General features: G+C 37.1%; 1 protein-coding gene across 2 annotated transcripts in view; it reads left to right on the top strand.

The window, feature by feature from the left end:
- The window catches only part of PLCL2 (phospholipase C like 2), a 101,609-nt gene extending 80,791 nt beyond the window's left edge, over nt 1-20,818 (top strand). For both annotated transcript variants that reach the window (XM_039549082.1, XM_039549081.1), the window contains exons 6-7: nt 10,820-10,929; nt 19,549-20,818. In XM_039549082.1, the coding sequence (XP_039405016.1) occupies nt 10,820-10,929; nt 19,549-19,728 (290 nt within the window). In that variant the 3' untranslated portion in view covers nt 19,729-20,818. The remainder of the gene's footprint in view (nt 1-10,819; nt 10,930-19,548) is intronic.
- The last annotated feature ends 3,668 nt before the right edge of the window (nt 20,819-24,486 follow it).

Genomic DNA, 24,486 nt, shown 5'->3' with positions numbered 1-24,486 from the left:
AGTGGAAACTCAGAAGAATGTTCCAAATATTCATTAAATTATGGGGAGCAATAACTACCAAACACAGCTTGCCGGTGACAAAGAATTACTGAACTTAATCAAATGTAGGTATGACTGGAGGGTTTTTGGGCAACTTGGTCTAGTGGAAGGTATTCCTGCCCGTGGCAGAGGGCTTGGATCTAGATGATCTTTAAGGTTGCTTGGAACCCCAAACCATTCTAAGATTTGATAACCTTGTGAAATATAACATCAGTAAGGGTTAATTAATGAGTGTAGGGAAAAGGTAGCCTTGGTAATACATGCAAGGAATGATCTCTGAGGTTTCTGTTTTAATCCAGAAAATGAAGTTATCGTAAAGAGTTCTGGCAGTGTCAATTTCCTGGTAATATGATGCATAAATGTGTATTTCAGCACTGTTTGCTCAAACCAAGAGAGTTCAGATTCATAAAAAACATACATATTGCTTTCCATATGGTTTTATAGGCATAACCTTCCCTAGTTATCTGTGCAGCTAGAATTCTTGTTCAGATTCTTATTTTCTGGAATCTCAGCTACGCTATCCTTTCTTTGCATTTGGCCATCATAGTTTTGCCTTACACACGTCATTTTCCTGGCTGTCATTTTGATGATGTCGGTCCCTGGATGGATTTTTATACTTTTTTCCTCACTGTGCGTCAGGACCGAGCTGCTTTCACTTTTCTTGTGTTTGCTCATTTGGTAGCAAGAGTTTCCAGTGCCTAATGGATTGCTAGCCCTCGTCATGCTTTCTATCATGTTGTCCCACAGGCTCTCTGTAAACATACACCAGGCTACTTCCTTTGAATTTGTTTTTAAAAGTATCCCACAAATATAGCTAGATTGACACGTCCTCCTACCACCTTAACCAAAATAGCTTTTCATTGCTTCCTTGTACGCCTCACTCTTCCTTTATCCATCTGTTCTCTTCCTCATGCTTTGATTCGGAGTTGTTGGAGCAGAGTCTGTCTTGTTTATCCCATCTGTACAGTGGCTGACTTTATTTAATAATGCAAGTAATGAATGACATAAAATGAGTATATTTTCTAACATGTACTTCAAAGCAGCCCTTCAGCAGCGTCAGAAACAGGATACAGTTTCAAGAAAGGAAATATCCAGCCATTCTGGTTGCCATTAAACACAGTACACCATATGTATTGGAAAAAAGTTAATCTGAGTTGCATGCAGAAAAATACTAGGATGGTGGCCATACAAACCCTTCAAATACTTCTGGTAGTTGAAAATTAAAGGAATAAAATCAATTTTGTTCAAATAGTTGTAGCTCTTACTTGCTTCCCCACTGTTACTACTTAAGCTTTCCAGCAAAATGATGTCTACTGAGCTGTTTGGAGGTGGGGTTTTATTGGTTTTGGTTTTTGGTTTTTTTTGTTTTTGTTTTTGTTTTTTTGTGTGGGTTTTTTTTTTTAATTTCTTCAGGTTATTTGGATTCTAAGTTGGTTTTTGACTCAGGTTCACCAAAATAAAGCATGTAAGAAAAAGTTATATTCTGACAGACTAGATAATCCACTAACAGAGCAAAAGAAATTTATATACTCAACTATTGAGGAGCACTTTTGACTTGGTATTTAGGCAGGCAATTGAGTTTTTATTTAAACTGTGAAAGGCAATGACTAGGTTCCCAATATTTCTGCAGTTTTCCCTGACTTGAAAGAGAATTTATGGTTTTTATGGTTTGGGTACTGTGGAGTTCAGCAGAACTTGTTAATCCATGTCTTCTGAAATACTGCCTCTCATTAGCAAGTCTTGACTTTTGATTAGAAGCCATTGCATTTAAACTATTGTTTGGTAAATAGGGAGTGAAGGAATGTTGCTTTATCTGTTCTCGTTGGACTTTGTACCTGAGAATATTTAATTTTTTTGACTCCCATCAGTAGGACATGCTGATCTTAAAGTTACATCCTAGAATTGGATTCATTACTATATTTTTCATGAGATTCGCTGTCAAAAGAAAGCAATCTATAATATTTATCACCTTCACTAAATTCCAACATCACCTGCTATGACTAAAACAGCACTTGGAGACCCCTCTCAGCCAGTCTGCATGCTTCTGAAATACCTTGTTTTCCTTGTTTTCTCCATGTTCCCATTTCTTAATAAGTCAGCTATCAAATTGTTTTAACTCATTTCTCCACACTTGTCACAACATCATTTTCAATGTTTATTAGCACAATAGGCTTTCACTGATAGTTAAGGAAATAAAGGGTGTATTCAAGTTAATCCCTTTATTTATGTTTCTAAGCTTTCTGTATTTGATCCATCTTTTTTACCTGTTATTTCTTGTTTGCTCTTTGTCCTGTCTGCTCCTTTTTTTCGGTATTTTTTCTTCCTATTTGTCCTTCCTCCAGGTATAGCTCCACAGCAGCTCAGATGATACTGTCATGGCATGTACTCCCTGGCTCTGTAAACCTGTTCCTCTCCTGTGCCTTGAATATTCTTGAAACCACATTCTACTGGGGAGGAGGAGAAGTGAAGAATTGCACTTAGATCAATTTAGGTAGTAGTGAATAGGCGATGAGTCATTTTTCTTTATGCTCAAATCTTTTTCACCGTGGTTCTTCACACCAGTCATACATCACATTTTTCCTGTATTGCTTCTCATACATAGCCCCCTGTAATATCTTGGATGGTATTGGTTTTTTTGTGGATCTGATACATTTTGCAAATGGGTAGATGATTCCTAGGAGACATCTCACATACTTCTTAACGATCTCACTCACTGGTATTGGGGCGAATACTTGACCAGCACAGGCTTTTGCATTACTCTCTTGAGTTTCCCCCTTCACATGAAGTCTTTTTTTTCCCCTCCTGTTATTGTAATGCTAGAAAAGAAAGAAGTTAGATTCCTGTGGAGTTGTAAGAGATTCATTACTATTGCCAGTGAAACAATGTGGGCTCAGCCAGATCTGAACACTGGGAGAAATTACAGTGTGCCATAAATCAATATCTTTATTAAGTCTGCATTCTAACATTCAATAAAATCAGAAACTTTTCAATAAAATCTCGTTGGTCTCTCTTGAGTATCAGGACTAATAAATAAAACATGGAAACAGCAGTCTGTGGAAAGAAATCCTCTGCTTTGTACCTTTGTGTTTATGCCCTTTATTGACAATCTTAATTCATTCTCATACATGAAGTGGCTGGCTGAACTTCACCCCCATTCAGAAATATAGTCTGTCTTCACAGAGGAATGTCTTTGTGGAGTAGTTTTCTGTACAGTGAGGGTGAAATACCATGAGTCAGTTTTCCAGAACAACTGTTTTAATATGTGAAGGTCTGGTTCTCTGTGAATTCTGTAGGAGCGTTATTTTGGAGGAACAGAAAAAGTGTTGGTGTGGGTTTTTTGAGTTCTGTCAGTTGTTATTCTTTTTGTTCACTTTGGTATCTAGAAGGTTAAGGTTACATAGGATTGTTCTGGAAAGTGTTTGGAAGGCTGCAGCTGGTTACTTAACCTTTGGAAGTAACCAAGTTGTAGCATAGATGTTACGCGTGTCCTCTTTTTAGCTTCATAGCAGTGTAAGCTTGGTACTACAACTACTTTGAATCTCTTCTCATGGTGTTTCTTAAAGAATTTAGTGACCATCTTAAGTCCTAAGTGGCTCCCTAGCATTAAAGAAAGTTTTTTATATTGAAAACTGAATTACTGTGATTGCATATGGCACTGTGCGAGTCTGGATTGGAAGACTAAACACTAATTTAAAAGGAAGGATGCAAAAAGGATGGTGCTCAGCAGGCTGTGATGCCATTCTTGTTTGGAATGTTGGAATAAGAAGGTTCTCTGAAGCATGGAATTTGTCTTTACGACTTTTCAAGAATAATAGGGCAGCAGGCACCAATTTGGTTTTCAGCCACCTAAGTAGAGGCAGTACATCCATGTCTGTCTGTGTCTGAGGAACATTTCCACTTACTGCACAGTGTCAAAGAGGTTGAAGTAATTAAAAAATACTGAGCAACCAATTAAGGTAATATATTCTTTTGTCAAATAATAATAATCTAAATATATTGAATGCAAATAATTCGTACCTTGAGCATCTTGAATCTGCAGCAAAATACTCTCTGAATCTGGCAAGAAGTTCTGATTCTCTAGTTATGGAGTCAAATTTTTTCAGTGTCTTCAGTGGAAACTGTTTGGAACTACTTCAGCATCCAATCTTTGTTCCTGCTAAGAATCCATTTTTGCAGTTATTAGTGATTTTTAGAAAATACAGAGGTACTTTAAGCATTAGTTTATTAAGGTTCATTTTAAATCTTTGTGTGAAGAGTGTACTGTAAGGAAAATATATGAGAATTTACAAGTATAGTGACTTCTGTTGCTTCTCTAATGTGATGGATTTGATTTATTGTTGATATGATTTGGTAGCCAGACTCTTTTCCTAATCGCTTTTTCTGATAAAATTAATTTTAAGAGGAAATTTTTTGTGAGGCTGAAATAGCTGACTGTTTAAGGAATATAATCTAAAATAAGAATATTAAGAAACCTATTTAATGCTGTGAAAAATTAGAGCTGTAGCTTTCAAAGATGTGGCCAAGAGTAATGTAAAGCAAATTAAATATTTATGTGTGGAAATAAATACTTACAGCTTAAATCCTTTCCTAGGATTCTTCCGTTTCCTTTATTGCCATTTAACCTACACAGTGTAGGAAGAAATATTTGAATATATAAACTGATTTCTTGCATTTTTTTTTTCTTGTAAAGAACAAATCTGTGTATGCAAATTATTCACAGAATCTTTGTGAGTGTTTGAGATGAGTCTACATAGTAGTAGACCGGCAAGGTCTGGTAATCTAATCAAAAGCTGTGAGGTATTTTCCTTCCATTTAAAAATATTTGATGTTTATTTAGTTTTATTTTGTATTTATAACTCATTTGAAAAGTATTTTGTTTGCTTTTAAATCAAAGCGCTCTACCAGAAATGAAATAAACTGTATTTGACTTGACTTGAATTTAAGTGCTTCATACCTGGAGTATTACCAGTGTGTATTAAATATAGACACAGTCAAATTTTGTTTGCTACTCATTTCACATTAGGCCTACTCAGTATATGCATTTATTGCCAGAGTTTCATCACTGTGCTATTTCACTGATAAAGCTCTTTTTTAAGAGAGAAAACCTATACCAGGAGGAGCCCACCTGCTGTGTAGTCATGTCTCAGCTAGGTTGTAAATCATCTCTTGGCAAGAAAGCTTTCATCAAAGAAAACAAATGAGCGTGTCAAGGAGAGATTTGGCTTTAGAAATACAGTAAAGCAAGTGTTGTGCTTGGTGTTTTGCTAAGGATTCCTTGAAAAATTAGTTTCTTGGTTCTCAGTTAAAGAAAAGGTGTGAATGTTTTTGCTATAAACTGAGGTTGTATGCCAGGGCTTTGTGATAGGAACTGTTACAAAAGCAAACAAACCTCAGAGCTCCCAACAGTTCCTGAACTCATATCGTACAGGCACGTACTCCAGTTTTCTGTGTTACAGTTTCTTTTCACATCTTGATTTTAATAAACATGTAATTATCATCAGGGTGTTCAAACAAAGATACATATATTTTATATAAAATTATAATTGCATGCACCTCAGTGACCTAAGGACACTTTCCTTTTTAATATATGCTTCTAAACTAGGTTAAAAATAGAAGTGTCACTTATGCTGCTTTATATGTCACATTTTAATAAATATCTTAAGTATGGTACTTTGGAACTATAGTGAAAGCCCACTAATGGGAGGCATTGCTAACCAACTTCCAACAGGTGTCATTTCTAGTTAGTAATTGAGGATAATGAATTGCATATGGAGCAGCTTCATTTTAAAGAAAGGAATAAACTATTTTTTCAAGCTAAACACAGTTGAAGATGAGTGTCTTTTAATAGTATAAAAAATGTTGCTTTTGAGATATATCACCAAGTAATATTTTTTTTGTGAAGATACAGTGTTGGCACTACATCAATATGCAGGGCATCTTTGTTCCAGCATTTCAAGCATCAGCAGAACCATAACACTCATTTTAAGCTCATATGAATGTTGTAAGTTCTGAAAGGTTTTTTATCTACTGAACACCTTGGTGAAAAATTAAATACTGAGAATCCAGGACATAAAGCTGAAGTTCCACTCTGGAAGCGTTTCTGACAAGTGATGGCTCAAAGTTATCATCCTGCCAAGACAATTATATTGCCTTGTATGTTTTATTTAGGAAAAATTTTTGTTATTGAAATATGTCATACTTCAATATGAGACACCTTGCTTTCTATACTGTCGTTTAGTCCTTGTTGAGTTTATTGACATAATTGTTCCATCAGAGTATATTAAGCATAAATTAATACAGGTTTGAGATCCTATGCATGTAACACTGTAGGTCAGCCTGCAGCTGGTTGAGGAAACACGGGACTGTAAGGTCCTTAAGTCTGCTTCCCAGTACAACTCTTGAAAATTGATCATGTCAAGCTGTATTTTAAAATGGATATGAGTTTTTGATCTGAGTAATTTTCTCATTTTCAAGGCTGATTACAGAACCACATCTACAGTGGTAATAAATTTTGCATAAATTCTTATTTTGCTGGTGGACATCCATCCTAATATTGTCCTTTAGCCAAAGTGATCCTTTGAGGTCCAAGGTCTTACCTGACTGGTCTAGAGTATCAAGAGAGCAATTGCTCCTCTTCTGGTTTTCTTTTTGCAAGGCTAACCAAGCAAATTTTTGTTAGTCTCCTCAATGATACATGGTTCGTACTGCATTCAGTAGCCTTATAGTACTTCTCTTTTCCTCATGCTGTTTGAAGTTATTGAAAATGGGAGGAGAGAATTGTACATAAAATTTCAGAATAGCATCTTGAATGGTAAGGTGTTCCCGGGGAAATGAAGAAGTGTTAAAGCCATCTCATGCATTGCAGGGCTGTGGGAAAGAGTCTGAGAGAGGAAAGACCTGAGACAGTCATGAAATTCAAATAACCAGCATTCAGTGGGGAACCAGAAAGAGATTCAGCACTGATGGGGAAAATATTATTTGGAAATACTGAAGGATTGCTTATGAGAATGCTTTAGAATAAACAAGTGTACTGCAGAGGAGAAGAATATGCTGTGAAATACCTGGTTATGATTAGGAAAATTTGTCAGCAGAATTTTGTTAAGTGTCAAAACCTGCTGTTGAATCATGCTATTGCTGTTTTGTTCCATATATTACAGTGTATTTACATGCCTTGCAATAGCTGGGGTGAACGTTTCACTGGAAAGCTGGTCTTACTAACGTGGAAGACTTGAATCAGTTTCTATTTTGCAAGTGCTCAGGAAATTGTATGGCTTCTGTCAGCTCACCCTTACTTGTGCAGTGATGACCAGACTTCTTAATGCAGGTTATGCAAACTAAGTGCCCTTAGTGCCCCCAAGCAGAAAGTCAGAAAGGGACTAAGGGCTAATGATGTTTGAAACCTCATCAGACTGTCATAAGCAGTAGAGTTACCACAGTCAAACAGGTTAAAGAAACCTAGAAAGTAGGACCAAGCCAGTCAGCCTCACTTCAGTCTCAGGAGAGGTGGGATATCCACTCTCGGTGATATTGAACAGCCACCTCAACACCATCAAGGGCCACGTGTTCTCTCTGATGCTGGTTTTGAGCAATGGGATTGGTCCAGCGGTGCCTTCCAACCTCAATGATTCTATGCAAATAAGGATTTTAGTAAAGTTGACATCTCCAGTCAAAAGACCTTTTTAGATCTGAGCTTTCTGGCTCAAGGCAAGAATCAATAATAATTTCATTGTAGATAAATACATTTGTGCAATGGGCAAAAATTAAAACACAGGGCATACCATCCAAAGAGAAGAGCACACATCCTATATATTCATTGTGGTCACTCAGAAAGTTGTGAATTATATCTTTCTTAATATCTGCCACAATAAATGGAAAATATGACTAACTTGTGCTTTCTTTGATTGAGATGGTATATGCAAAAACATATTGAGTGATATGTCAGGGTAATAGTATGCCTGTTATCATTCAAGAGCTCTCAGGCAGTTCAAAATTACTAATTGACTAATAAATCGAGAAGTAATTAAGCCTCATAAAAGTGACTTGTTTACTATATCTTAATGAGAGTGAGAGCTGAATTTTTACTTGCAAGGAGACAGAAAATTGTGTATATAAAAAAGTCATTTAACATTGAGTTTTCTTTGCAAGCATATCCTAAAGGCACGCTTACATGAGTTTATATGGACATGTAGTTTATTTTATTAATTTAGCTGTAAATGAGAATGTCTTTCCTCTTTTTTTTTTTTTCTGTTATCTTGGAAGAATTTTAATTTTGGAATTTAACACTTGTGTTATTCCTTTGTCATAGTTGATGCATTAAATAGTTCCAAGGCAAAGTGCAAGAAAACCAAGTGGGAACATATAAGAGGAATACCAAGAGAGACATAATCAACAGTTAAATGCTGTGCTGCATTCATGCTCTAAAATTTAGTTTTCCATATATTGTGTAGTGAATAGAATTAATTCCTTTCAGCAGAAGGAAACACTGAGACAAAGAGATGAAATAATTAATTTCAGTTAATCAGGCAAGAGCTAGTAATGGAAGCAGAAATAGAATTCAAATCTACTTGTCCCTGCTTGTATGTTTAGGCTTACAGTAGCATAGATTTAGTGTAGCATGATGATGAGGAGTTGGCCAGTGTGTGAGAGATGTTGAGGATAGGGGGGTGATTAGTGCTGTTTAAGCAGGATGCCCCTGTTAGCTGAGGGTTTACAGGTGTGTGCCCTGGTAGGATGATTTGACTGTTTCATTTTCTGAAGAAGGGTGATGAGATGATCCTGCCAACTGCCAAGTGTACTTAGCTGGGGTGGAATGGCTTTGGCAGAACACAAATGTATTGTAGCATGAGTGTAGACAAGGAAGAGCATCACCACCGAAGGTTGTTAGTGAACAAAAAAGGAGGTTTTCTGGCTGGCAAAATACATGGTCACCATAGTCTCTGTGATATCAGGGACTTCATGTACATCAGAATAATCTGAAATCTACAAAGTACTGATTTCACGTTTAATATGCAGACCCTCAGCATGATTGTTATATCTCTCTGAGTGGCTTTAGTTCAAGTTATGATTGATTGCTAGTGTCCACTGACTTAAAAAGCAGTAATTGTAAAGATGGAAATGAGGTACAGAACTCCAAAAGTTTACCAGTATGTCTCAGAATTCATTGTACAGATCAGAAAATCTGTACTGTCATGATGGCTCTACAAATGTAATATTTTAAGTATGGATCTGTGTATAATCTTTCCATAATCATATTGGGAGTTTATTATTTTAGTTGATGTGAACAAAAAGTGGATACTTGGAAACAATGATGGGTTAATGAACTTTAATGTCTCACCTGTTTAGAAATCTGTTTTGGGGAAATATAGTATGAACATTTTATTTGAGACTGCAGAGTCAGAGCTATAGAGAATTGATTGAAATAAAAATGATACAGTATGTTAATTCAGGGAAAATATTTGCCATTTATTTTTCTTGTAGCAAAATTTAAAATAGTAAGAAAAGGTAGAAAGAACAATTTTGCCTTTCAAATGAATCTGTGAATACTTTTAAAAATGTGTGTGTGCATATGTGGGAGTAAGCTAAGGGAATGTACAGTGAAAACATTCAGTCATCTCTCTTTCTTTTAATGAGACATGAGTGTGGGATAGAGAGATTATGAAGAAGAGATACTTATAATGTCCTTAAAAGTCAGTCTTGTCTCAGATTGACAGCCAACCCAGGTTTGTATGCTTATTCATGGTAATTAAGTACATGTAAATTTTGAAGCATGCACACTCACTGGGCAAATAGAAGACCTCAACCAACATAGTTAAAATTATAATTTGTACTTTAACTATAACTTGGTTTTATGTTCATAGGTGTAAGTCACAACCACTTGCCAACTTTTGACTTCAAAATACCCTGTATGTTATTAGAGATGGAGATCCTGAGAGCAAAACTGAAGTATGACTTTCATAGGAGAGTAGCTGTAATCCATGCTAGGTTATTGTGTGTACCCATAGAAGGACATTTTACTTCTGCTGTGTGAAGGAAACTGTTTAAAGTTTATTTTTATATGGCTTGTAACAGCAGCATGGAAAGCAAATTATGGTTCTGCTATCCGTGCAGTGTGCTGGGTAAAAACCAAAACTTTGGTTGGTCCGCTCAGTGCTTAGATTAAGGTAATCTGAATTCTACCAAAATGTTTTGATTTGGAGTTTGTTGGATATGGGTTTTGTGGACACAGTAGTTTACATGGTGTGGTAAAATGTCCTTGGCAAGTTCACTTGGCATTCCTCCTTCACAGGTGTTCCTTTACTTCTCAGGGATAAGGTAAAGTGTTTATTTTCTGGGCAGACGCCACCATATAAGCTGTAAGCTGGACAACTGTGATGTAAATGCATAAAAGAGCAAGGCACAAAGTAAATTTATTTGGCTAGAGTAGTTAATGAAATTACTGCTTCCATCCTATAGCAATTACAAAGAGGTTTTTACGTGTGGTACAACAAATTCAGTTGTGCTTACAGATTATATTTCTGTAGGAAATACTTGCTGGGCTCCATCTTTGTATAGCAATGACCCAACAGGTGCTTCAGTGGATTTTGGCTTAGAGAGATTTGTATATATTGGCATGTTGTATAACATTCCATCTTACTACATCAGATGGATTTGTGCTTGAAGAATAAAATTTTTGAAGCTTTTTCATTGTCTTTTTGCCATGTTAGTTTCAAGTTGCTATCTCTGTGATCACAAAAATGCACTAAAATAGATACTATATTCCTCCCTCTTTTATTCTCCACAGCAATGGAGTTTCATGAAAACCTGCACAATATAGGAGCAAGAGAAGGCCTAAAAGAAAGAAAACTGCAAAAATCAGTAGAAAGTTTTACGTGGAACATTACAATTTTAAAGGTAATGTGTCTTCCTTTGGTTACTGTATATTTCTGTTCAAAACTGTCATTCTAATATTGTTACTGGTCATTACTCTGTGTCACAGTTCAACTGGATATATTCAGTTCTATAATCATAGTCATTTTAGCTTATATAACCTGAAACACAGCAGACTCTCCACGTGACTTGTTATTCTCTTGTGGTGTTATGGAAGCTTACTTCATTTAGTTTGTCTAACATTTTCTTCTTGTAATCTTCTAACATTAGGGATCCTTGGTAATCTTTAATACCTGACTGAAACAATGAGTCTTGACTTCTGCAAGTGGGTCGGGCTGGAAGGAAGCTATGGTGTTGTTTAAACCCTGTTTTGTGATTTGAAAGGGAGTAAGTGTTAAGGTTAATGCAGTTACTGAAAAACAAAAGCGAAGCTGTTACTACTGCAGTCAGTGATGAATGGTGATTAATGGTGGAAGCAATTATGTTCATAATCCAAGCTGGAATAAATTGAGTGTATGAGCTGGAGACTCTTTACATTTTGTTGAGCACGTTTGCTTACATTTTGACAAAAGAGTAAATGGTGAAGTATAAGAAAAGCTTTCAGCCAGAGACCCTCAGGAAACTAGAACAGTTCAGGTTTCCTATTGGTGGTCTTTTATCTCAGCAGAGTATATCAAAATTTATAGAGACAGCAAAACTGCTTCCCTTAATTTATTCTCTTGACACTATACTTCTAGCCCAAATTATTCAAATTTTGTGTTTACATCCACTAAAGAGTTCTTCTCTCCCACTCAATCAAATACTTCTTCACTACATTAAACTATAAAGTCTGATTTAATTATAAAGAAAATTATTTTCTTCCTTGTGGTTTTTATTTTTAGTTCTTCTTGAAAATACCATTCCGTACCGCCTCTTCTTACACAGAACTATGGTGGAAAAGCAGTAATGCATATGTATTTCTCCAGCTTTCCCTGTTGGCTTGAACTGTTAAGCTTTTCATGGTGTCACTTGGTGCACCAATCCCTCTTGTGTTATACTGCATAAATCCAATGCCGAGGAGAATCAAAAAGTGGTGAAATTTGCTACAGCATGTACAGTTAATGCATTCTAAAAATATGCATGCAGGTTCTGTTTATAGGTAGAGGACCAGAATATCACATTTCCTGTATCAGAACAGAGTTTCCTGAACACAGTGTATGGGATGTGTCATGTATCAGTCCTGTGCTTCTGAGGGGATAGAGAAGAGTCAGTTCAGTGGGTTTGGGCAAATGTCAAAGAAATAAATTCTTATTCCTTCTTTTCTGTCAAAGGTGTCAGATACCGGCTTGAATAGGCAAATCTATTTTAATGCTGCCTGAAACAGCAGTACCTTTGCTTCATCTCTGCTTTACATTCTGAACATAAGGGTTGGTGGGGGGGAGGTTTGCAGTTGGTGAGTGACTGAAATGTGAAGTCGTGATTTCTGCGTTAGCCAGGAATCGGAGAAGCCACATGGTAGGTCTGGCTCCAAAGAGCACTGAAGGGCTTGTGTGCATGTCCTTAGGATTAACATAATTATGAAGTTAAAGGCCTTCCTTTTGAAGAAATGATTGAGAAAATCTCTTCAACATTGACTTGGTGGTTTTCTTCTACTCAGAGATTAAGATTCTTTCTTTAGGAAGATAGAATTTGTCCCATAATTAATACTTTAGTTAAAAAAATTGGTGAGATTTTAATCAGCCTGGTGTTGAAACCTTAACAGGAGTGTTACAGAAAGTTCTGGTATGTTGTTACATCTTAATAGCTGTTTACAGGTACTGCAATTCAGATAGGCATCTGCTAAGTGCTGTTGCTCATGTTTAGAGGTACAGCAAGTTAAAGGCTGAGATTTGTTTGAACTGACACACTGAGGTTTTTCACTCTTTAACTGTGGGCTGCAACCATACTCTTGTGTCATATAATTAAGCAGAAGTTAAACAATTTCTAAGACACTACTCTTCCTGTCTGTAGAAAAAGTTCTACAATCATAATTTCAATCTGTTTTTCCATTTCCATGTTTCCAGTTCTCAAAAAACTAGGAGAGAACAGGGATGAAAAGTGAACGTCCGCATTTTTTTGAGTAGAAGTTGAGCAGAAGAGCAACAATCTGAACCACCTTGTGAATTTCTTTTATCTGATGAATTCCCTGCCTTCTTCAAATTAACTTCCTTCTGAAATAGTACAAAAATCCACGTGGAAATACACAGTAAATATGTGGACTCTTGGCTATGATATAGGAATTATTGTGTGGCTCTGAACAGCATTACTAAATAATCCTGCATGAGTGCCACCCTCAGCTCCCACCCAGAGGACTCATGCAATGCTCACATGGTGTGGCTAATGTATTTTCCAAACCAATTAAGCTGCATTTTACCCTCGAGATACATATTGATCATTCTCTTTCAATTGGGACATTTTCACTACAGTTGATGCAATGGAAAGTTTCATAAAATAACAAAATTGACAACTTAATTCTAGGGAAACTTTTTTAGAACATCTGACGTAGTTATTAAATATCTATATGTGTTTTGCATGCACATGCATTACAGTTACTGTTTTAAAGGATTTAATTTTTCTTAATTTGAAGCCATGTGGCCAAATTTATTATCAGTACAGTAAGTTTGAATTCAGCTGAAATGCTTCCATCCAGTTTGTGTATGTGTATGTGCACAAATGCCCATTCTTACTCACCCCATATATATACACAGAGATATTTAACTTCAGAACATCACTTAAAGTAAATTTGGTCTGTTGCCTGATTTAGAGATTGAATATTCATCTCTTTCAAATAGACAGTTATTTGCTAGTAATTTATTTATTGTTACTACTCGGGCTGATAGAATTCATATTCTCTAAACATAAATAATCACATTTTCTGCCAAAAGTACGCTGCTGAAGAAAGAAAATCACTCACGGCTGTTGCAGACTCCTACAACCTATTGTAAAAATTTATGGACTTGTCTGGCATAGAAAAACTTTGAGAAAAGCCATCTATAAGGCTCAGAATTTGAGATGCCCGTAGGAGGAACATAACAGCATCTGTAAATTAGTCTTGGCAATGAAGAGCTGTTCTAAACACAAAGGGAGACTTCAATGGAAGTACTTGGAATGAAGATGGGACTCCTTACTTCAGTGTTTGTTATATGTTCCTTGTTGGCTATGTACTTTTAGACATGTCACTTTAGACGATGTAAATTACTTTCTCTTGCAAGGCATGCAGTCCATGCAAGGCATCTGTTATCTCTGTAATAGCATTGGTTCTGCACCTACAGTATTTTCAAAAATGTATTTATAAATGGAACATTCAAAGTACTTACAGGACTGCAGCTTCTTACTTTTTAAAATACAATCTGAACTTTTCCAACCAAATCTCCAAGTGAATTCTAGCAGCCATGGAACATTCATAAAGCCTCTGATAGTTGCTGCCTAGTCCTGTAGGTCCTTGGAAGGTCCTCTGACATCCCAGTTCAATTTAAATATCTGAAGCTACTACTCTCTTGATGTTGCTGGACTGATGGGATTCTGGCTCCTAATTAAACCCTTATTTAGAAGTTAGGAAGTTAAGGCCTTTATGTCCCGATTCCAAAACTGCACTCAGAACACGTCAGCTGGCACAGAACATTGTAGTGTGTCATGGAATAATAGAACGGCTGAGGTTGGAAAGAACCTTAAAGATCATCCAGTTTCAACCCTTCTGCCATTGGCAGGGACACCTCCCACTCGACCAAGTTGCTCGAAGCAATGTTCTATTGTACTCTGAGGAGCACTTTGAGAAAGGGATACTGGCTTCTTATATTTCCTGATAGGAGCTTTGGGTTCCAGATCCTGAGCTAAAGATCAGTCATTAATGATAGAGTTTCTTGGGATTTTTTTGGGGGGGAAGGGTGCTCATGCTGTTATTTCAAATGTCATCTGTACAGTTTTACTTTCAGGTTAACACACCTAGTGAAGAACCAGTTAATGAAAAATCATGAGTGAATACATAACAGCTCATGAAGGTAGCTGTGCTGAGACATTCTAGTTGATCCTATATCCAACTGACTCTGAAATGGTACCTCATTTTGCATGTACAAGAACTGATAGGAACCATTTTGGGTTTGGTTTTAGTTACTGTTAAGAAGCTATGATATAAAAACACTACCTCTTAGCCAAAAGTTTCAGAACAAACAGAATGTTTTGAAGAATGATTTAAGAAAAAATAAATCAGACTAGATGACATGGGCGTATTGGGCCAGAGAGGTATAAAGGGTACTGAATTGGGCTTTCAAATTAATCCGTATTCTTTATTGTTGCTGTTTACTAAAAGCTTCTGAATGAATATCAGTTTTGTTCTTTGATCTTCTTTAAGGTCTTTTTTCATGCCTGCCTAGAAAACAACTTTTTCTGAAGCCTGTAAATATGAAATATTCAAGTTACGTAGGGCTCAGTTCTGTAAGTGAATTTTAACCATGGTGAAGGAAAGGGAGCAGCAGTTGCTGTGTGCTGCTGTGAGGAGAGCACTCTCCCAATACTCTGCAAGGCCTAGATCCGTCCTGCTCCGAGTTGGGAATTACCACAAGCTGCCTGTTAACTGCAACGCTGGAAGTAAATTCAAGTTTTTGGTGTGCTTGCCAGACAACACTAAGGACTAAATTAATTTACGTTTCAACTTAATCTGAGATGAGAGCCTGGTGAAGACAGCCCTTCCACACAGAAAGAAACACACTGGTTTGCTTCTGCAACTGCTTCAGATCCCAGCATTGAGCTCTCTGCTTTGTTTCTTGGAACATGGGTTTTTCAGCACTCCCTTAAGATAAATCTGCTTGCCCTAAAGTTTGAGCTCTTTGTAGGTTTCTTGTATTGACTTTACAATGTGCATTTTATCAGAGCAAGTTGCTACAGTCATTTGGGTCTGCTGAGAAGGTGAAAGACTCCTGAGTAGTCCATAGATCCGAGAGATTCCCATGTTCCAGCTTGCAGTCAACTGACTTTGCTATTAACTTACCTTTTAAGTCAATGACACCTACTGTGAGAATCAGGAGGCATAAAGTATAAAGAATTGAAACTGAATCTTGAGAGCCCTTGGAGAAGAGACATTTGATACCTAACTAGAAGGAAAGACTTTGTTTAATTGAGTGTGTGTGATGGCAGTCTTTTTCCAGATCTGGATGACTTTTTAAATTTTCTGCCTTTCAGATCCATTTTATTACTTTCCAACAGTGTTCATTGTGACTTCAACTTGAATTTTTGAGGTGCATGCTGTTTTATTTCCCCAGCATATGTGTTCATGGTGGTATATCAACAGAACTAAGCACTCCATATCAATTGTGCAGAGCTCTCTCACTTGAGCTCATGACATATTTGGTAGCAGTGGTTGGCTCTTGTTTTATCTTGAGATCAGGACGTACCAGCAGATAATGACAACAAGGTTTCACAAACATTTTTCTGAGTTCAATGGCATTCAGAAATAAATTCTGAGCATTGGAGAAGAGAGTAACGTGCACTGATACATTTTTCTATTTCACCCTGGTCTGAACACCTTGTCTGCAATAATCCAGCCCTGATCCTCTTTTGTCTTCGAAGTTCATCTTCCCTGATCGGAATTGTCCAGGCACTCACAGTTCCCTGCTGAAAACCAGCCATTCCTGCTAACCCCTGATTCCTTGTTCTCCACTTTCCTACATCCACTGTTCTGTTCCCACTTGGTGCCTAATAGTCTCTTCTTCCTCCTTGCCACCTCTAGAGATCCTTCCCAATGAGTGTTAATTTTCATTTTCTCATTACCTTACCCAATTCATTGCATTCAGCAGCCTTCTCCCTGCTCAGTGTTTTTGTTTGTTTTTCTCTCACCAGCTTTTATTCTCATTACCAATCAATTCACTGTGCTTTTTAGTTGTTAGTCCTTCTACTTGTCTGTAATTTTCAGGCTTCTTTCAATATGGTGAATTTTATCAATCTCTTTTCTTTCTGTATTCCAACCCCAAATGTTGCCTTAATCTTCCCCTTTCTCTGCTCACCTGTCAGATCCAAATTCAGTGTTGTTGCACTGTGTTTGTGTTTCACAATCTCCTCTTGCAGTAAGATCTAGTATCTGCTTTGTATAGTGCAGTCCAGCTTCCCTTTCTGCAGTCCTACGCTTCTTGCCAGGTCAGTCCCAGAGATCACTCTTGCACCCTCCTTTTCCCCATCCAACTCTTCTCCAGAGTCTCTGTCTCAGGCTCTTCCTTCCTCTCCTCTAGTCTGGCTTTTTGTCTGCCTGCATTGGCAACCCAATGTTGGTGGCTTGGAGAAGCCATCCAGGAAAAAAACAACTTTTTTCCTAACACACATTCATTATTCTGTGGGAATGAAATACACATTGTCTTGCCACATTGCTGGAGCTGTCAAGAGATGAAGGATGATCAGGAGTGGAATCCTGAGTGATTGTAGTAACCACATTCAAAATCTGATTTTTGTTTATTAAAAGCTCATAACTTGGATTTACTACCCTGTAGTCATTTGAATTACAAGTCCCTACCCCAAGTGAGAGTAGGGAAGGAACTATAGAAGATTGTTAACGAACTTCGGATGGCATTTCCCCATCTTTGTTCTCAGAACTGAATGAACCATATGGATAAGGTTAAAGAATAATATTAAACAGAAATAATAATGAAGTCTGCCAAACCTGCCAATGGCAAGAATCCTGCCAATGGCAAGAATCCTGCATAGAAAGTATCAGCTTAAGTAGTTAAAGTTTGGCGAGCATATAAGTAACTGAGAGCAGGGGTGTTTTTTTAACTGAGAGGTTTTGGGCAACCTTATTAATAGACTGTTTGCTAGCAGCTCTGCCTATAATAAACAACTTGATTAAAATTCCAGAACTATATTCTACTAATCCATGTAAAATAGAACTTGGGCTTGAAACAGATGCACTCCAGATATGACTCATTTAGTGTGCTGGAGTGTTTTAAATTAGCTTTTAGTTGTTTGTTAGTTTGGAAAGAAGTATGCAATTTAAAAAAAAAATATTTTTTTCTTTGGTTTTCTTTAGAAGAAAATATTACTGAAGCTTGTGCTGTGATTGATGGCATTCTAGATTTTTTTCCTCTCTAGTTATCAGAAAAAAAGACTTTGGCTATTATGGTCTTGGGTAAGCAGAGGGGGGACATTATTTCTTTGAAGAAAGTAATATTTGTTTTCAATCTGTGTGTCTCAAATACATAAGTGTGCTTACTTCATTGGATAGTATTTATGTTTTGAGTTGCTAAAGAAGCATCAGAAGTATCACACCATGAAGTGCACACATTTCTGTCTGACTGCTATTCTATCTCTCCTCCTGTATTTTAAAAATCAAGACGTAAAGATGCACTTGAACCTTATTTGTCAGAGGAGAATCAGCATATCTTTGAAAGATACACTAGCATGTCTTCAAGAGACATGTCTGTTAGGAGAAAGAATGTACCCAGGATGGATCAGACATGACAGGAGAAGGTGCAGTCAGTGTTCATACCTTATTGGACACTGCTACTGGCTGTCTCAAGGAGCTACAGTACCTGGACTTCTTGTGTGTGTGTATTTCTCCCCTTCAGGGGTATTTTCCTGTGAGCTGTGGAGCAGCTCTCCCTCAGGAGTGTGGGCACAGCACAATCACTTTGGCCCTTGCAGACTTTCTCCTCTTGTTTTTGAACTTTTCTGTGCCCACCAGTAAGACAGACATGTTCCCCATGTGCTATGGCTTTGCTCATTCCCTGCAAGTGGGCAGGGTAGGCAGATACCAGCTGCAGGGAAGGCTGTCCACAGTCTGCCAGTGAGAGCTGATGCTGTTAGAAGGCTTTAATCAATACAAAGAGATGGAGGACTGTAGAACAAGAGCCAAATCACCTAAGCCTGGGACAATTTCTCTTACAGCTTTGCTTATAACTTAATTGCTATGAAGAGGAAGAGTGATGTGGCTCTTAAGGACGTGGTTTAGTGGTGGACTTGGCACTGTTAGGTTAATGGCTGGACTTGATCTTAAAGGGCTTTTTCAACCTAAATTATTCTATAATTCTAAAGAGGGATAGCAATAGTGCTGAACTGCAGACAGCCCTGTGAAGTCTTTGTCATCACTGTCCTTTTTATATGTTGCTCGTCAGCCTGTATTTTCATATTCCATGCATTGACAAGCACTGATCCTTTACCATCCTACTATTGAATGAATCACATTGCTAAGAAAAAAAATATCCCTAAGAACCAAAAAACCAGGAAAGCTTTAAATAGTTCCCTGAAGTATTAAAATCAATTGTTACAATTTTCATTATGCAGAAACATTTATAGTCCCCATGGATTAAAAATACAGCACACATTACTTTCTTGAAAACTGTTAGGCAGAAATTACCCATATCCCATTGCTGATGCTGCCAATCGGCTTCAGAGACAGCAAAGAGCTTGATTCTTTCTAATATCAGAAAAATCCATATTTGAGTTTTGTTTTGGTTTTTGGAGGGATTTTGTTTGTTTGTTTGATTGGTTGGTTTGGTTTTGGCTTTTGTCTTTCTTTTGTTTTTTTTAGATGGGGTTTTTTTGAGCAGGACAACTATACTTTTAATCTGAAATAAGCAGAAGGGTAAAAGAAGAGGAGAATGCTGTTATCAAATATGTATTCTAACTGCGTTTTTTTCCTTACAGGGACAAGCTGATCTTCTCAAATATGCTAAAAATGAAGCACTGGAGAATCTGAAGCAAATCCATTATGCCACTCTTTCATGTGGACTTAATAAGCCAGGCACTGAAAATGCAGAAATCTCAAAGCCTCGTCGAAGTCTGGAGGTCATACCTGAAAAAGCAGGTGATGAAAACGGAGAATGAGAGAAGGCTCCTCTCCTAATTTTGGAGTTTATAACTCTGTGACCAATTGTAGCTGCATAGGACATTTGCTTTGCACTTACTGTTGGAAAATATTTGGAACTTTTAAAGCACAACTGGAGAAGCTAATTACAATCTATTGAAACTGTGAATGTATGTAGCAACTCTGCTTGTGAAGGCAATGATATTGTGTAACATGGAAATTACATTATTGGCCTAAACATAGCATATATATGTAAAGGATACTGTAATTCAGTAATCGCGTGCTGAAAAGTTCATTGTAGTGCCATCAGGAAATGAACATTTTTTAAATGAGATGTAACTAGCAGGAAATCAGTTGACAGAATTTGGCAAGATGCCTTGATTTTCAAACCAGTTTGATGCAAAAGTTGTTTCTTTCTTTGCACAGTTTGTTAATTGTGCTAGTGAGATAAATTATTCTTTTAAAAATCAGGTCTAAAAAAGTGGAATCCACATGTTTCACACTATATGTAATTCAGCCGCTTGGATATTTGGGTTTGAAGTGGTATTGATTTTATTGTTGAGCCATAAATTAAAATGAGAATGTAATTAGACAGTGATCACTGACTTCAGTGCACTATAGGAGAGCCATTATGTAAAAGGATAATGTGCAATCAATCTGATAGCCTATGTCAGAAGAAGATACATACCTATTTTGCCTAAGATCTTGTGCAAATGTGTATAGATAATGTGACCAAACCGCAAGCAAAATGATGTAAATAGTTTTTCATTTTGTGAAGTGAAGTGCTCATATTAAAAAGAATTTTATGAAATTGCTCCCAAACAAGTAAATCTTTTAACTAAATTTTAACTTTTTTATTTTTTCAGTATTTTCTTCCTTACAGAATAGGTGATATCTCAATAAGCAAGTTTGTCAAAAAATAAATCAATTGCTGTTCTGATTCTGTTTTGGTTTTCTGACTACGTTAGGTAAAGGTATTGTAGCTGATATGCTCATTGTAAAATGACTATACCAACCTAGAGTGTTCTCTTCCTGTTTCTGATTTAACAATAAAATGGACTATATAATTACAGAAGCTAATAAATTTGAAGAAAAACAAGTGAAATCCTACAGAGATCAAAATGCACTTTTTCTTCAGTTGTGGGGGAAAAGGGGAAGATGGTGATGGTTGTTAAAAAGCATTGTTTTAATTAGAGGTCTTCAAGACATATATTCTACATGGATTTTTTTTTTAACCAGTTCAAGATGCTCTTTCTGCACTGATAGTGTAATGAATATCTACATATGTATAACATCCTGTAATAGTCTATAGAGCTCTGAACAAGAACATTGTTACACTTGCACTTCATTGAATTATTAGGGGCTTCATTTATTTTCTAGTCATTGTAAAATTAAAAGGGGGATGGGGTGGGGTGAAAACAGTTTGTTTGCATAGAAAATGTCACATCTTGAGCCTGCACTTTTAAATGTCAAACTGTATGGGTTAGGAGCAGTTTTAGAAGATGCTAAGCCCTTTCAATGTCTAGTTACAGACTGCCTATGCCTTAATGTTATGATCTTCCCAGGAGTGAGTTCTGTTCAGTGTAGTACAAAATGAAGCATTTAACCTGTGGTACACACCTGCAAATGTTGCTTTTTAGGCAGCCCTTTTCTGTGTTGGCAGCTGAAAGTCTTCTGATGGAACCTGAAGCTGATGGGAAGCAACTTGAAATTCACATTGCTAACTGTATTCTGAGCCACTGTGAAATTAGTCTTCCAGGGCCAAATCTATCACATGTAAATGTGATTTAGATTTGGATTTATCTACTGCAAAATAACTGCATTAGATCAAGATCCATCTGCACCATAAATATGCAAGGTCAGTTTATCAGAAATCCCAAAACCTAGGCTGTTGGAATTTTGTTTCTGACTTTAGTCCTAATTGAAAGATGTAGGCTGTGGAAAAATGTCATCACCATTCGCATTATGCTTCAGAGAGGCCTAAAAACCAGTGAGGCTCCTTTTGCAGTCCTGCCCCACCACTGTTTGCATGGCATTTCCAGAATGACATAATTTATATCACAAATGAAGCATTTCTGTAGAGTCTCTTCCTCCAACTAGGTAATCAGAACTGATGTCTTGGGTATTCTTAGCATTTATGTATTTCTGTTTAGCACATTGAAACCTGAACAGAGGTGAGGGAACGTTGAAAGGGTTCAACACAGTTTGATGGTTTTTCCTTTGTTTAAGGCAAAAAATAGTAAGTGAAAAATGGTTATCACATAGACAAGGGCTGAGAGATTTTGCATGTTCAATTCTTACAATATATGTAATAGCTGATCCTGTTCTACCTTGTTAAAAAGGAAGATAATATTTTTTTGAGTAATATAGATAGGTAATATACCTTTTTAAAAAGTTAATATACATGTATTTAGTTAACTGACCCTTTAAATTTGTTAGGATCTGATTTTAGTGCTGATTCCTTAAAATGGAGGTCACTTTTGTGCATTATTCATGCTCGGTCCAAATCTGTATGTACCATAAATTCTTAAAATGAGCTGAGTCAAGCAGATACTCTGAAAGATGATGTGTAGCTAAAAATGCTTTAGGGAGTTTATATATTGCATGTTAAAAGAGTTCAGGATAAACACTTGCAAGCAACGTATCTGGCTCTATTGTTAGCCCAGTAATGATAATTTCAAAACCAAATGTATGAGTATATTTTTTTCAGTTGCATTTTCTTAAAGCATTCTTTGAATCCATATTATTAGTCCATTTTTTTACAATGTTTATTTTAGGTTATATAGAAAGATGCAACCAAGACCCAGCAAAGTACTTGAATAAAATTAATCATAGGTTGACTTTGCACTTTTTGGGGCCTTTATTTTCTTAAATGTGCTGTAATGCAGTTGAACTGTTTATGTAGTTTTTAACTGTGGAAGATGGAGCCAAAATATGAGTGACTATTTGTCTGACTCCCTTTGTTGCTTTTGTTTGGCTCCAATAATCATTGAGTGAGTATGGGTATATGTCAATATATTGCTCAATTTAAAATAAAAGGCTAGTTTATTGTAAAAGGAAAAGTTCACATCCAGGTTAACCATATAGACACTAACAGTTCTTTTTTTGAACACAAGAAAAAGGATAAACAGTGCCTGTTTGAAAAAGGAGCACCTCTCTAAACCTCATCTGCATTCTTCTTCCCTTTGATGCCTTAGATTTTAACTTCGGTATTTTTCAAATCCTATACTGCCTAGTTTGTAACTCTGAAGTTTTGTTGGCCTGTTAACCACTGTTCTCTCATGCTGGTTAGACATAACAAACCCTCTCTAGGTTTGCTCTTCAAGGACACCTTGATTGTCCCAGGCCCCAAAATGTGTAAACTAAAAGCCTTTGAAGAGGAGGGGCAAACTTGGGGTCATTGCATCATTAACTGAAATTATAATTGGAGAATTAACCCTGATTTGCGAATGGACCAAACTTATAAAAGTGTGAAGAACCCAGCGTCCGTCTTGGGTGGAGCTCCTTGTAGGATTTACACTCCCACACTGTTGAAGGCCCTTCAAATAAATACCTACTTTTATTCTCTTATTCTTGTCTAGCCTCTGTTTTCAGGTAGCCACTTCAAGACATCACCTTCCTCATTGGCTTTTCTTGGTGTGGTACCTGGCAGCCATTGGTTATTTAATCACAGAGCCAGGATCCTGTCTTCCATCCTCTGAACACACCAGGCAGCTGTAGGAGCCAACTCTGTTCTCCAGGAATTCCCCCAGCAGCAGTTACCAAGGGGCACTCCTGAGCCTTGTGATGCCACCAAAACAGCAAAAGCCTTCAAAGCAGAGCTGGGGCCCAGGCTCTACTGGTGAAGCTGTGGCCCTTCTGATGTCAGCGGTAGTCTTCTACTCAAGTCAGTAGGACTGGGATTTAAGTGCAGTGATGCAAAATTTCCCCTTTTTCTCAGGTGCTTTTTTCTTTTTATACCTTCATGTTGTTCTGTCACTGCAGCAAAAAATGCTTAGAATGGTGCCCTGCACAGTTTCACAAACTGGCCCGTGCAGACATGCTGAGTCAGCCATTTTTTCAGCTACTTTGTACAGCACAAGAATAATTTTGTAAGACTCCATGGCTGGTTACTGTACTCACTTTTTCCTGTTTTGAATTTGAAGCAGCGGAGAGAGATGATTCAGAATTGCCAGCGTGAAAACTGGAAGCGAGTTCCAAAAATTTTAACACTGGTCTACTAATGAAATAAACTAATCTGAAAGGACCCAATCCTTCACTCTTGCAGTGCTTGAGTATCCTTTCCATTTATATGAATTCCTGATATAGTTTCCTCTGGCATGGATGGTTTAAGTAATGCTGATTTCTTCTTGTTATATTCATTTGCTGCACAGATCAAGGAAGCTCCTGAGTGTCCTGTGCATGGTGTAATAATGTTCCAATGAGCTTTATCCTACCTGGGTTTGCACTTGTGTTAATTGAAGGTTAAAAATTAATACAAAGCATGATATTTGCAAGAAAGGTAATCATACAGCCATAATCATGGCACAGTGTGCCCTTGCAAAGGCACATTCCTCACTGTGAAATTGTTTTATCCCTATATAGCTAAGAGTTGGAGTGCTGCTGCTGAATGGTGGTGAGCCCATGGGGTTTTGATACCATGAGCAGAATTCTGAAACTGGTGATGTCATCAGCTAGCTTCTTTCAACTATAATGGGTGTAGGACTTTACCACTTTTTTTTTTCTGGTCACACCTACTCACTCTGACCAATTAAGCTTTCTAAATGGAGTATTAACAA

The sequence above is a fragment of the Corvus cornix genome, chromosome 2, assembly GCF_000738735.6.
Source record: "Corvus cornix cornix isolate S_Up_H32 chromosome 2, ASM73873v5, whole genome shotgun sequence".
Taxonomy (NCBI): Eukaryota; Metazoa; Chordata; class Aves; order Passeriformes; family Corvidae; genus Corvus; species Corvus cornix.
This window is presented reverse-complemented; position numbering and strand designations above follow the sequence as displayed.